This window comes from Mytilus californianus, unplaced genomic scaffold (assembly GCF_021869535.1).
Source record: "Mytilus californianus isolate M0D057914Y unplaced genomic scaffold, xbMytCali1.0.p SCAF_7, whole genome shotgun sequence".
Lineage (NCBI taxonomy): Eukaryota > Metazoa > Mollusca > Bivalvia > Mytilida > Mytilidae > Mytilus > Mytilus californianus.
This window is the reverse complement of record NW_026262723.1, coordinates 66,501,180-66,515,877: the sequence shown is the minus strand read 5'-3', so window position 1 is coordinate 66,515,877 and position 14,698 is coordinate 66,501,180. Positions and strand designations below refer to the sequence as shown.

Here is a 14,698-nt window from a genome sequence, read left to right as displayed (position 1 = left end):
AATATTTTATGTGTGGACTATTGCGGGGATAATCTCACTGTGTCTACGCAATGAATGACCGTTTTTTCTTGGTAAATGTAAGCACTTATTCCATTCAATAACAAAAATAGAACCATGCGACAATTCGACTGTAATTGTAACTGTTGTATTTCGAAAATATTTAAAATATAACACGGATGACGAAAGTAAGTAGTTCCAATTAAAAAAGTCCCATGGAATAATTATAAAATTAAAGGCTCACTGTTATCAACAGCTTTGCATAAGAAAACGATAACTATTATGAGAACAAGAATGATTTCGCTCAAGCCAATTGGTTTGAATATCTTCTATCATTTGATGAGTAATTTTATGACATTTTCCCTGTTTTAGCACCTGTGTGTATCTAGTTCCTTTTGATGGTTTCCTCTAGGGGACAACTAAACTGTCAAAGTTAGCAATAAAACCGACAATCAGAAACAAACTCTGTTGTTACCGGTCATATACTTGTATGTATTACATATATTAAACAAAAGTCATAAGGTCCATTGATTGGTCACCTAGATAATCATCCAAAAAATAACTGGCGTCTCCTTGGACGTTTTATTGTGGTTATATTTTATGTTTATCGGAATCGATATCTAAAGCAAAGGTTAAAGTACTCAAAACAAGTACTAAAAAAAAACAAAATACTTCGTACATTTGATTGACACAAAGTACATTTAGGATTGACACATGTAAAAAAATATATTTGTTTAATTTTCAAAACAAACTTGAAATCATTACATTAATATTAATATATTCTAGTGAAAACACTATATATATTTGCGTAGTCTTTCTTTGGCATAATAAGGCAGCTTAAGGTCAACTGACCTAATGATCTTATTGAAAATATATATTTTTTTTTTATTTTTTATATAAAACCACCACTGATGACGTTTTCAACGTATGATGTTGACAGCTGTAAGAAAATTTAAATATAGGCCTAAACAGGGGCTATATGATATTTTCAGAATAAGATAAAAGACTATCAGTCTGCGATGGTACCATCCTCTTTTTTAAAGGCCAGCGCTTTGGTACTGAAATGCTTTAAATCATTGTGATATATTTCGTTTGTTAATTTTATTTAATTGTGATCAAACTAAGGTTGCAAATTCCTCAGGCAAAGTTTACCTTCAGTAGACGATTTTGGTCGGCTTTTCTATTTCTATGATTTTGGCAATTGGCAGTTCTATTTAGACGATTTTGGCAGTTATATCAAGACGATTTTGGCAGTTCTATTTAGACAATATTGCCTGTTCTATTCAGACGATTATGGCAGTTCGATTTAGACAATATTGGCTGTTCTATCTAGACGATTTTGGCAGTTCTATTAGGACGATTTTGGCAGTTCTATTTAGACGAATTTGGCAGTTCTATTTAGACGATTTTGGCAGTTCTATCAAGACAATTTTGGCAGTTCTATTAAGACGATTTTTGCAGTTCTATTTAAACAATATTGGCTGTTCTATTTAGACGATTTTGGCAGTTCTATTTAGACTATTTTTGCAGTTTTATTAAGACGATTTTGGCAGTTCGATTTAGACAATATTGGCTGTTCTATTTAGACGATTTTGGCAGTTCTATCAAGATGATTTTGGCAGTTCTATTAGGACGATTTTGGCAGTTCTATTTAGACGAATTTGGCAGTTCTATTTAGACGATTTTGGCAGTTCTATCAAGACAATTTTGGCAGTTCTATTAAGACGATTTTTGCAGTTCTATTTAAACAATATTGGCTGTTCTATTTAGACGATTTTGGCAGTTCTATTTAGACTATTTTTGCAGTTCTATTAAGACGATTTTGGCAGTTTTATTTAGACAACATTGGAGGTTCTATCTAGACCCTTATGGTTGTTCCGTTTCTGTCCTTTTTGGTCAGTATAGCAACAAACATTTTCCTTTGGCTTTTTTAACCTTTGTCAAGCGCATGTGATTATTCTAGAAACACATGTTGGCGCGCGAAAATAAAAAAAATAAAGAGGTGTCACTGTGGTTAAATTGCCACTGAGACAAATACCCATAAAAACAAAGAACGAGGATGAAATATAAGTTTTTTAGGAGCATTTTGCTTTGATCAACATAAGTGGCTGCCAAAAAGTGGTTCATCCATGAAAATTAAAAACAATTTTTGACCAGTGTTAAGTTTTTTTTCGCTTTTGTGGGTAAAAAAAGATTGTCAATGAGTGTAATGTCTCCATTCTCCATGTACTTATTGTTATCATTGCGTAGCATTCAAATTGGAATATGCATTATAATTAAAAACAATTTTGAAATATTATTCCAAATTTGCCCCATACCATACTTTCTTCATTAAAGAAATACATTGTTATCGGATGTAGCACTGAAAGTTTGAACAAAGTAGGGGTAAACTGCAAAGAACGTGTATTCATAATTCATTTCTATGAATTTCACATCTACTATAAATACATAGCAATGAATGCGCTCTATGCCACAGTCAATGAATCAAACAACAAATTCATTATTTAATTTATACTGAATTACTAGGGAACGTTGCCATGTTTAAATATTGCCAATGCTAATAGACTTATATCATTGTGCACTTCATTTTAGATGATGTGACTTGGCTCTTTCAATTAAATATCTATATTAAAAACTGTATCTTATGTGAAAACAATTGTTTTTGTCTATTTTTGTAGCATTGTACGCTGTCATCATCAAAACTTAAAACAGGTATCAGTCTCAATATTTCAAAGAAATCTTTTTCAGTATATTTTTGTAGGAAATATTTGACCCATCATTTTCCTTTCTTAAACAAAAGTTCCGTCTAAGGTTTTCTATGTTGTGTTTTGTGTTCTGTTGCTTGTCTGTTTGTCTTTTTCTTTTTTAGCCATGGCGTTGTCAGTTTATTTTCGACTTATGAGTTTGAATGTCCCTTTGGTATCCTTCGCCTCTCTTTTCCGGGAAAAAGATCACACGATGTACTGAAATAACAAGGACTGTTCGTTGACGTAAGCGATCCTTAGTGACCATCATTTTCCTTCCGGTCATTAATAATTATATTTCATTAATGATTATTTTAGTATCAATTATGTATCAATGAAGTTTGTATTTTTTGTCATAAGTCATTTAAGGTCCTGCACGCGTCAATGAATTACACAGATGTCACGTATCGCCAAAACAGCAATAAAAATTAACCGCTATCTTTTTTCTGTTTTGTTGGACATTTTTATTTCGGACATTTCCCTCCAATACGTGTTGCAATCGTGGCGCCAATGTATACGTACATGTACTAGAATCGCTCATTTCTGTCAAAACATTTAATATCTATTAATTACATATCGTGATTGATCATACACATGTTTTATTTTTTTGGTTGTCATTTTAAGATTTGACGCAATTTTTGTCCAATTTATTCGACTGCAGTTTATACTGATCGTTAATTGTACTATACAGGCAAACAAAAACTAAACACGAAAAATCTCCGAACTATGGTTATCAGTTTTCGTCAAAACTCCATTTATGACATTCTTCGAAAAATTGACATCCGAAGATTGAAAAAAACAAAACACATGGAGTTTGAAATGTTTTAAAACATTCAGTAAAATTACACTGATTGTTTTTGTTTATATTAGATTTAGTTATATTGTCATATATCTATGATGGATGTTTTCACTATGTTGGCTGCTGTATCCAAATTATTGTCTTTTTAATCAATCATGTCTGTTTCGGTTGCTCACACTATTTTGGTGTATAACAGAACTATAATCAACTGTCATACAAGTGACAGGTTTTAGCTGTAAAACCAGGTTTAACCCACCATTTTCTCCGGAAAATGCTTGTACTAAGTCAGGAATGTACATGCTAGTCCTAACAGTCTGGTCACAATTTCCTCAATATAATAATTATCAGAAACTCGTTTTGTATGACTTAAAATGTTTTTCGTTTTTTTGTTGTTGTATTTCTAGAAATGTTTGGGGAAGTTTTGATACAGAATGTTACCTTTGAGCAGATGTATATTTCACAAATATGGAAACCATAGGTAACTTTATCTACAAAACGCAAAACGCAGCCTTAGTATGCTAGTTTGATATGTTCAAACAAATCTCATTGTGTTAACATTTTAAATCTTATTGTGTGTTTTTCATTTATTTTTAATTTAAGTGTATAATTTTTAATTCGCATTGTGTAATTTTGACTTTCCAGTGGTTACATTTTTTTTTTGAAATTATCAGTGTGTAATTTAAATTCTGTGGTTTTTTTTATGCCCCACCTCGGGGCATTATGTTTTTCGGTCTGTGCGTCCGTTCGTTCGTCCGTCTGTCCCGCTTCAGGTTAAAGTTTTTGGTCAAGGTAGTTTTTGATGAAGTTGAAGTCCAATCAACTTGAAACATGTTCCCTATGATATGATCTTTCTAATTTTAATGCCAAATTAGAGTGTTGATCCTAATTTCACTGTCCACTGAACATAGAAAATGATAGTGCGAGTGGGGCATCCGTGTAGTATGGACACATTCTTGTTAGAACTTTTTAAATATCAGTGTATTTTGATTTAGATCTCAGTATTTAATTTTAGATTTTTTAAAAATAAATCTTGGAGTGTATTTTTTTTTCTCGAAAAATTGTTAAAAATCATTAGAAACACAGAAAATTTTCTACCCCCAGGCATAGATTGCAAAAGCAAGATTAAGACGGACTTTTTGGACTTTTTGGTTTTCTTTGCTCTTCAATTTTGTAATTGGTTTGGCTTTTCAACTGTTTCGATTCGAGTGCCATCGATGTCTTATGTTGACGAAATGAGCATCTTCTAAACCAAAAGCATGCTATTTGTGATGTATTTTGCTTTCACTTTGTTTATGTTGGGATTTATTATCCTTAAACTAACTTCATATTTATAAATGTTTACATCTTCAGCCGCCTCTTGAGCAGCCCTTCCGTCCAAAGGCAGTCGATATTGAAGGGCACTTACATCTACAATTATTACATGTAACCAAAGGTCATGTACACAGGCACTTGTCTCTGAAAAAAAAATGTTCCTATATACCTTAATATAACACGTATATAGGAAATTTGTTTTTTAGAGACAAGTGCCTGTGGTCATGTGTAACACAACTGATATCAAGGAATATGTATTGTAGTTGTTACAAAAAGAAAATAAAAGTACGAGTCAAGAACATTTATTAAATAGGAAAACAAGATTTAATGTAAATATAGATAAAATAAAAGACAATTACAAAGCACATATATATCGACCAATTGTAAGTTATGAACGATAAATAAATTAATTAAACTAAGCACTAATACTATAAATAATGGATTCCATAGATCATAGTTGGGATTTTGATTACTGTTTGTTAACCAGCAATTGGAAATACCATGGAATCAGTTTTTGACTTGTCTGATACAAGATTCTTTTCTGAAAGTCTGACTTTCGAATCTATTGGTAAACCTTCATGTCCATTAAATCCTGGTAATTTGTTTTCAGTTAGAAATGGAATTGGTGGAACAAAGGTCTGCTCTGGAAATGATAAGTTCGGCTTTCCTCGGCCGGGAACTTTAACTGGAGAATTTCCTCCTTGTTGACCTGGTATTGTTACCGGAAATTCCATACGTGTTGTGCCTGGTACATTTCCAGGGAAATCTCCTCGCAAGGGACCTGCATCTGGTATTCCAGTTTGTACAGGTTCTAGAATTAACCCAGTTGTAGGATTGTTAGTTGACGGTTGTTTTGGTTTGCATGGAATATCTGTACAGTTAGCCTGGAAAAAATTATAGAAAGATTTATTAAATGTTAAAGATATTATTACAAAAAAAAACATCCTTAAGACAAATGAACCATATAATACCAATAAGTCAAGACAATGTTCATTTTTTATTTCTTTTGTTACAAGTAAAAACGTTTGCTGATAAAAATAATGCAGTGTCTTACACTATCATCGCGTACATATACTGTTTATTTTATTCAGATTTGAATAACACTGATTTGGTTCCAGGAATTTGTTTTGAATGTTCCGATAAAATACTCCGTATTTACCAAATAATACCATGAATTCTTGCAATCGTTATCTTATTTCATCACTAATTTGTTTCGCAAATAATAAATTGAAAGTAAATAATATGAATTCTTTGCATTTTCACATTTGACTCCGTAAGTGTTTAAGAACCATCTTGAAATTTTACTAAATTGTATGTATTATTTATTTTGTTGCAATTTATAAAGAAAACTCACCCCTCCAAATAAACTGTTGCATGAACAAATATTTCCACATGGGTCAATAATCGTGGCAACTCCAAGTGGTATAAATGTATACTGTATGCGGCAACCTGCAAGACAAACACAAAATATAAGAACAAATCAATCAATTATGAAAGCTGCAGTAAGATAACAACACAAACAATCGTTTCACACAATCCATCGTCTAATGTATATAAATAAGACGATGTGGTATGATTGCCAATGAGATTACTCTCTACCAGAGACCAAATGACGTTGAAATTAATATAAACAGTAGATAGAACAGTCACATACAAAAACCTTTATATTTGTTGATACATGCGATTGCGTAGATTGTAATAATGTAAATTATAGATACACATTTCCTATAGTAAACACCTCTAGAATTGGAATATGATTCCATCTTTAAAAAATGGACTGTTACTGCCTTTAGCACATAATTCATATTGTTATTTTCTAATATGACCAAATGTTTATTTCTAAATTGGGAAGTTTTCTACAAAACCATTTAAGTTACATAATGTGTTTACCTCTTTGACAGCGACATGGAATATCTGTGATATCCTTAGGACATATATAGCTGTAGTTATATACACATTCACTTCCAAGTCCACACCCTCTGAAATTTAAAATTATAAGTCAAACAACTATTGAGAAAACATACTTTTGATTACATAAATATAATCGTATGATACAGATTTCAGTGAGCACTCAATATGATTATGAAATAACGAAATGGCAGAGGTACGAAATGGTCAAGGTACGAAATGACTTGCTTCCTGTAGAAGTTGCAACATTTTGTTAAAGTACAAATACCTAACTATCACTGGATCAATACATCTACTGGTGGACTGTTAGTCCCTGAGGGTATCACCAGCCCAGTATCCAGTTCTTTGGTACTGGCATGGAAAGACGGATATTGTTTTTATTAAAATTTGCTGTTATAAAATTTCGAAAATAATTTTATAAATTAAGGAATGTAACTGATAGAATTTAAAACTTCCCTAACATGAACACTTTATAGATTTTATATAACAGATGAACAAATGTTAACACCGGTAAGACAAATATTTCAGCAATAAAAAAGTATAGAAGAAAAAAAGGAATCTAATCTTACGTTTCCTGACACGACTTTGGTCTTTCTACAATTATTGGTGGAAGCTTAGTTGTTTGCTGTTCGATGTAGTCATTTCCGTTCTGGTTATTATTGATGTCAACTCCAGGAAAGATCGGAATTTGTGGAGGATTTGGTACTACAAAAGGTACCACAGCTGACGGAAAATCCGGAATAGAGTTATCTACATTGTTAGTGTCTGGGAAAGTTGGAACTTGTTGAATAGCTGGAACTTCTGCTATCACTTCACTTGTTGGTATCTGTGGATTTTGATTAAGATTTGTCGAAAACTGCGGGATAATAGTATCTACATCCGGACCTACAATGCCATTATTGAACACTGGAGCTGTTGGTTTCCATGGTGGTAGATCATAGGTATTCAGATCTGCAAGTGGATTTGGAAACTGGCGACCGGAAGATGGATACACGGTACCGACTGGAAATATAGTTGGCGGAACAGGATTTCTTTCAACAAATCTAGGAGAATCATACGGTATTAAAATACGCGTATGAATAAAAGTTGGTGGCAGACGACCGGGGTAAAATCTTGCTGGAGGCGTGTAGACACGGGTTCCCATATGATATTGCCTACGATACTGATACTGATGATGATGGAAGTAAAATGTTCCTGAACAAAGTCCTAAAACAGTGGCAATAATTAGTAAAAGTAAAAGTTTTGCCATGATAGTTAAGTATGTACTTTTGATAATGATATTGATCGTGGATGTTCTGTATTTATACAGCCTCAATACTATATACGTAAAATTGGGAATCATGTTTCTAAGAATAAACGTCACATCCTGAGTTTACGCATACGCAACCCAGTAGGTAAGACACATGAATGAGGATGGTTTAAGTTTGATTATTGATGACAAATACCAATGGGGATATCTTCACCTATTTTTTTTTTTTTTTTTTTGCCCATCATTCAAGATATTTAAAAAAAACCAACAATACTTTAATGCTTTCATGTGTGTACTTTGGCAATAACGATTTGTGTGGTTTTAAAAAAAATAAATCGTTCTTTTGACAATTTTCAAAAGAAATGCCCCTTAGTAACCTTCTTGTTCTAACACATATGTATTGTTTGTCCTCATTAACATACCTGTTTTACATTGCAATGACAACTTTTTTGTCATTCATTACGAAGGTTGTCATTTGTGGTATGACCTCATGCCTTTCTTTGTCACTTTTTTTACTTCCTACAATATTACCCTATATGGCATTCTTATTTTTAATAACTTGGTGCAGCTTACAATTTAGTCAATACTATTTAATGATCAGTCTGAAATAAGGCTTTGGACATACATAAATCAGTACAAAGTCCACAAACTAATATACAATTTTTTTTTTTTATTTTTGTCTCAGTAACTTACACTTTTATTGCTTAATTGTTAAATTTTATGTAACTTAAGAGCACTGTATTAGACCAGACGAATAGCCATAATTTGATAGAACGAACGACGCTTAAGCGGCGTGCTTTATATACTTACATCACAAGATCAAGAGACCTTCTTACAAAGCATACCTTTTAAAGCTTTTATTTAAAATGATAAGTCATGCTTGTTACCTGGAGCTATGCGATTTGAAGTTACTTTAGTATATTGCATTCATATCCAATCCAGACATTTGTACAATAATAGCAAAAGCAAAATTCTTAAATTTTATGCAAAGCTATTAAATGATAAATTTCCGTTATGACAGAGTAACTATGTGTAAATGTTTCAAAGATCATATATATAAATGTTATGAAATATTGAAAAGACGACAGAAAAAAAAGTTTACATTTTTTTAACTTCATCAAATACTTGACGATCATTCTGAATGCAATTAAATGTTTTTATAGAAGCACCATTGGTGCATTAACCGAGTTGCTATCTAACTGATTTGTAGTAGAACAACAGATGTTTGTGTATGCTGACAATTTATGTCAAACAACTATGTCAAATGAAGAAAAAACTAGAAAAATAAGAGTCTATCGATCGCTGTTCTTTCTTTTGATCTAGTGACCTTTAAATCAATAGAGGTCTTTTTCATCCAAACTCGTATTTTACTAAAAGTTCAGTCTCAATTGCTGCTGTGACCTTTATCTCGACCTTTTACTAAAGTAACTTTCAAAATTATAGATGGTCACGCATTATCCACCAAATATTAGTAAAGATCAAATGGTCATAGTCTGGAGAGAAAACTTTAAAATTTTTGAGTCAATTTATAGGTACTGTGATTTTGACCTTTGACTTACTATCCCAAAAATCATAAGTGTCTTGTTTTTATCAAGATACATTCTCTAGGTAAGTTGGTTGAAAGTTTGACATATGGTTCAAAGTATATCACCCAAAAGTGCAGTCAATCAAATGCTGCTGTGACTTATACCTTTGACATAGTGACCTCAAATCATTAGAGGTCTTCTTCATCACATGGGCATTATCACACCAAGTTTGATAAAAGTTGGACAATGGTTCAACAGATAAAATGCGGAACCAAAATTTGCCAAAAATTTCAGTCTATAAATAGCTGCTGTGACCATGACCTTTAATTCATTGAACACAAAGTCAATTGAAGTGTTAATCATCCTATGAGGCATTATCAAACCACGTTTGGTAAAAAAATATTGTTTATGGGTCCAAGTATGTTTTCCTTGAAACCGAAATGTTGACATCCGGGCTCCAAATATTTCTAAGCTTGCATTCTTAAAAATACTGGCTTTTAAAAGGATAGAAGTTTCTCCTGTGATACTTTTGTATAATTATATTCTAAAGTATATTGGCTCCGGAGAAAAAAATAAAGATTCAACGTTTCGAAGCAACAGCTCCTTTACAGTCGTTACCATGGTTACAGTTTGTGTAGTTGTGTAACACTGTATTTCGACAAATTAGGAATCACTATATTCACTCATTCAGCTATAACTCAGAGGACTAGTATATAATTTATACAAGTAAGTACGAAGAAAAAAGTTCACCTTTGATAAGGTAAACCGCTAATTCATTCTGTTTTGGATGATCATAACATTACACAATTGAACATAGATATTCACAAACCACATTTCTCGGATAATTTGTAGCAGTTGAAAAAAACGTATGAAGCGACTTCCGTAGGCACAACACGTGTTTCTGGGTTAACCATCGACAAATATGCTTTGGACCAAAAGTTTTTAAAGCCCAAGTTTAAAACGGTTGAGAGAATAAAAACAAAAATGGCATTTATTTGTGATTTAAGATGAAATATTATCCAATTTAAGAGAACTGAAATTGTATTTTAAAAGAATTTACACTGACGAAGGCCACCTGTTGTGGCGAAGTATTTGTATATAATACAATATTGTTTAGCCTTATACGTATATTACTATATAAGTATCGTAGCACAAATCTTCAGACATTTATAATTTTCCTGTCTTTGTATATATAATATCTTCAATTTTAGACGATGCGATACCTATAAGATTTGCTGATTGGTTGTTACACTGATTCCTGCACTGTATCCAGTGCCTTATACCACTCGGCAAACTTATATTTATAAAAATATACATTTCGTTAGCCGAGTATTGCCTAAAGTTCATGGTCGGCTTTATCATGGGCTGTAATACAGTACATGATGTATTGTGGGATGCAGATGGCATACCTTGCAGATCAGCTGTTTTTGTTTGTTTTAAGGGATGATAATTTTGTTTACCTTTCAGTCACATCAATATATTTTTTCATATGCATCTGAATATGTGACAACTTTACGATATAGTTATAAAGAGCTAACACCACAACCTATATATTCTTCCCACAACGGGATTCGAACCCTTGCGTCTGTGATTTTATTTAATTTCCAATTCTGTACTAATAGTATATCTATTAACATGAATTGTAGAGATGTAAATATTGACTAAAAAGCATGTCATAAATATAACATTTCTGGAACTAAAGGCATGCATAAGCCGTACGCCCATTTATTACAGTCAGTTTGCCATACATAAGCCGTACTCCCAGGTATTACAGTTAGTTTCCCATACATAAACCGTACGGCCAGATATTACAGTCGGTTTACAAGATTCATAGATTGGGTGGTTCCCCTTTAGACTGTTCAAACTTGGAATCTACATTTAGGTGTGGTTTATATAAACGTCGAACTTTATTTTTTTTAACTTGGACTTGGTGAACTTTGGATGATAAGGCCAGAATATTTAATTGTTGTACCAATTGCATCCATTTCTTCTTTGTTTGTTCAATTTTGATTAAAAAAAATAGTATAGATGAAAATTATATACTGTTGGTTGCATATATTTTGTTACCGATTTTCCGGATGGCAACAATTTAGATGATTTATTGTTAGTATATTATAGAGTATATTTAAATAAGTATTTGCATAGTTTTTACACAAAAGACACCACAGATGTTACTCGAATCTGGTTAAGTCATACGCATTCTTATTACATTTTAAACGTTTTTATGCTGATATTTTCATTTTTCATTTTCTAAATGCAAACTCAGATTTATCACCAGAAGCAATTTCATTCTATTATATCTACTTCGTAGTTTAAAGATTATGGAATGCGCTAATACATTTTCAAACTTTTCCTGTGACAGATGACGAAAAATAATGAAGAAAAACACTGACAGAAATGACATAAATGACAGCAAACAGTAGAAAATAATTATCCCCCCAGACTACTTCAAAATTTTTCGGCAGGTAAATAAGTATAGTTTTAAAATCTAATACAAAATAAACCATAAAAAATAAAAATTGTATTAGATTTCCGCCTCAACAGATTCAGGATACAAATATTTTTTGCAATTCAAACATGTACAGTGTAGTTTTCATTTTTTAAGTGCTTTATCTGATAATCTGTTAAAGAGTTGTTTCAATTATGAATCCCCTAAGGGTGACTGGGTAACAGAAATATAGTCACTGAGAACTTCTTCCGACCGTCAGTAAAATCCTTGACAAAGTAGGGCGTCCATTTGCTGCGCGGGATGTATAAGTACGCATCCACGTCCGGTCGGAATGGCGACGTTAAATCCGATGCCTCGTGTAGAGAGAGTGCCCTTGCAACAGCTCTTTGAGGGGTCCGTAGGTTGCCAGTTGCAAGGTAAAATTTCTGTCCCTATTCAATATACCCTCATTTTCCAGTGGCAGTCCAAATTTCCCCTACATTCATCCCGAACGGCATCTAATAATTCTATTACAAGACGTTCTTATTGTATTTATTTTTAATTTGTTCTCTTCCTGAGCATGCATGTAATATTTTCCACTGGACGTTAAGCTACCAATAGTCAATCAATCAATCATAAATTGACATTTCCTTTATTGTTAATCAAGAACACAGTCGTTATCCAAGGAAGCACTAAGCGCGATAACTCTACATTACATACATAAAATCGGTCAAATTTGCGTTCTTTTAGACTTACTAATAAACAAGAAGATACCAAGCGGGCGCCCTAATTAAAGGGATAGACAACACCATGACCACAAGACAAAAGGGAAAAATAAAAAATACAATTCCATAAAAACAAAAAAAAAACAAAAAAAACAAACACTACACAGAAAACTACAGACTTTGAAATATGAACCCCATCATAAAACACAGTCTCTGTGCAATGGTTATAAATTATGTAAGTGTGCTAAAAATAAGGCTGCAACTCCTCGAGGCAATTTGTCTTTAAAAGAATTCGTTGCTTTTTAGACCTTTTTGATTTGTGTTAATGCTCTTGTATGTTTTGTTGTATTTCGGTTCCCAATCTTTTGTGTTCTATAGTTCACAAGGTAAACAAAAATGTTATTTAAGTATCTGAAATTGGGGATATACATTTGTGGCGGACTGTCAGTTTCCAGGTATACCATCAGTCATGAAGCAAGTGTTTCAGTACTGGCATGATGTCAATGGTGCGTTATTATTGTAAAGGAGGAGGAATGATAAGAGCCATTGTTTGGCTGCTGAAATAGCAATCCTATAAAACATATGTTAGTTCTACAGCAATTGATAAATGATGAGGTGAATAGACACTTTAGTTCAGAAAAGTTTGTTGGGATATCGCTTTGATGTCAGAAACATGGTGAAATGAATGTTTTTAAATAATAAAGGCCACTCTTGCGATATTGTTTGATACAATTAGATATGAGCCAAGGCCGCACACAAGATATATATCGTCTTTGTATAAGACATCTTGTAGAAAAATGTCTTTTGGGTAAAATTTCTAAAGTATTAGTATTTCAACGGATTTAGCAGTTTTGCATGAAATGCAAGAAGCTTAGAGCCCTATTGCAACATATAAGACATTATTATGACAATTAAAAACATATAAATACTGATATCTTACAGACTGGTGTGCTGTAAACATACGAAGAAAGATGTTGCTTGATAGATTTATAAAACTTTTTGATTTTCGGAAAACAATGGACAGCGACTTGACCTGATCGTGCCGTCTCCTTTTCTGTTTCTTGTTTCTATAATTGTACTAAAACTTAGACCTTAGACAAATTTGACTGCATAGTTTTGATACTCTTAAATGTATTTAGCTTTTAAATCTTTCTTAATTTTATTTTAAATATATGGATCATGGAAAAACATGAGGTAATCCCATGAACTAAAGGACCGAGACCTGATTCTTCACGGTAGAGCGTCTCCTGTTCTGCATGCATCACTCTTCATGCAAATCCGAACTCAGTCAAAATGTTATGATAGATTGAATTGGGTCAAATGTCTCTTGTGAGTTGAGACACAGCCGCGTTCTGTTGGTCACCAAATCGGGTTGTGCAAAGTGTCGATAGCGTTGTTCTTCCACTAGTATACAATTACAAACCAGGTTAAGAATTAATAAGAGTTGCTTCCCTTAGACTTTAGTGATCTGTTGTCCAAACATATTTGTAAAAATTATTTAATAGGAAAAAAACGCTGTAATCGAAAAGCATTAAATAATATTTCTGTATAACATGTAGTCAAATTTGAATCATGCCACAAACATAAAGAATCGTTTTAGAATAATTACATAGTCATTTATCGGCCCGCAAATAAAGAGCACATACAAGTACCAATTAATTAATTTACTACGTCACAGTTGATTGTCCGTATGACTAGCATGTACTAGATTGCAGTTAAAGTTTTGCACAAACCTAAAATTATTTCTATACAAAGTTCGCGTGATTTTGTAATTCTTTAAAAATTTTCGGTCAAATAAAACCCTTTGCGCAATTCCTCTTTTATGAACAAATGTCACCTATGAATGAAAACAAATGTTACACTTTATAAATTTCGTGCGTTCGAAGCGCTTTTCTGGATTTAACTTCATGGGCGGATCCAGGGTCCGAACAAAGGCTGCGTAATTGCCCAAAAATGGTAAAAATACAATTTTTTTACGATTTTAAATAAATGATATTTTTTTCTTTCAAAA

The 14,698-nt window shown here is 32.6% G+C and overlaps 1 protein-coding gene across 1 annotated transcript; it reads right to left on the bottom strand.

Annotated features, from left to right (window-relative positions):
• Nucleotides 1-5,137: 5,137 nt before the first annotated feature.
• Nucleotides 5,138-8,057, bottom strand: LOC127708545 (uncharacterized). The gene is made up of 4 exons (XM_052213453.1): nucleotides 7,329-8,057; nucleotides 6,742-6,830; nucleotides 6,206-6,300; nucleotides 5,138-5,735 (listed from the first exon to the last, which is right to left on the bottom strand). Exons 1-4 carry the CDS (start codon nucleotides 8,006-8,008, stop codon nucleotides 5,331-5,333), a joined length of 1,269 nt encoding a protein of 422 aa, XP_052069413.1. The 5' UTR covers nucleotides 8,009-8,057; the 3' UTR covers nucleotides 5,138-5,330.
• Between the last annotated feature and the right edge of the window lie 6,641 nt (nucleotides 8,058-14,698).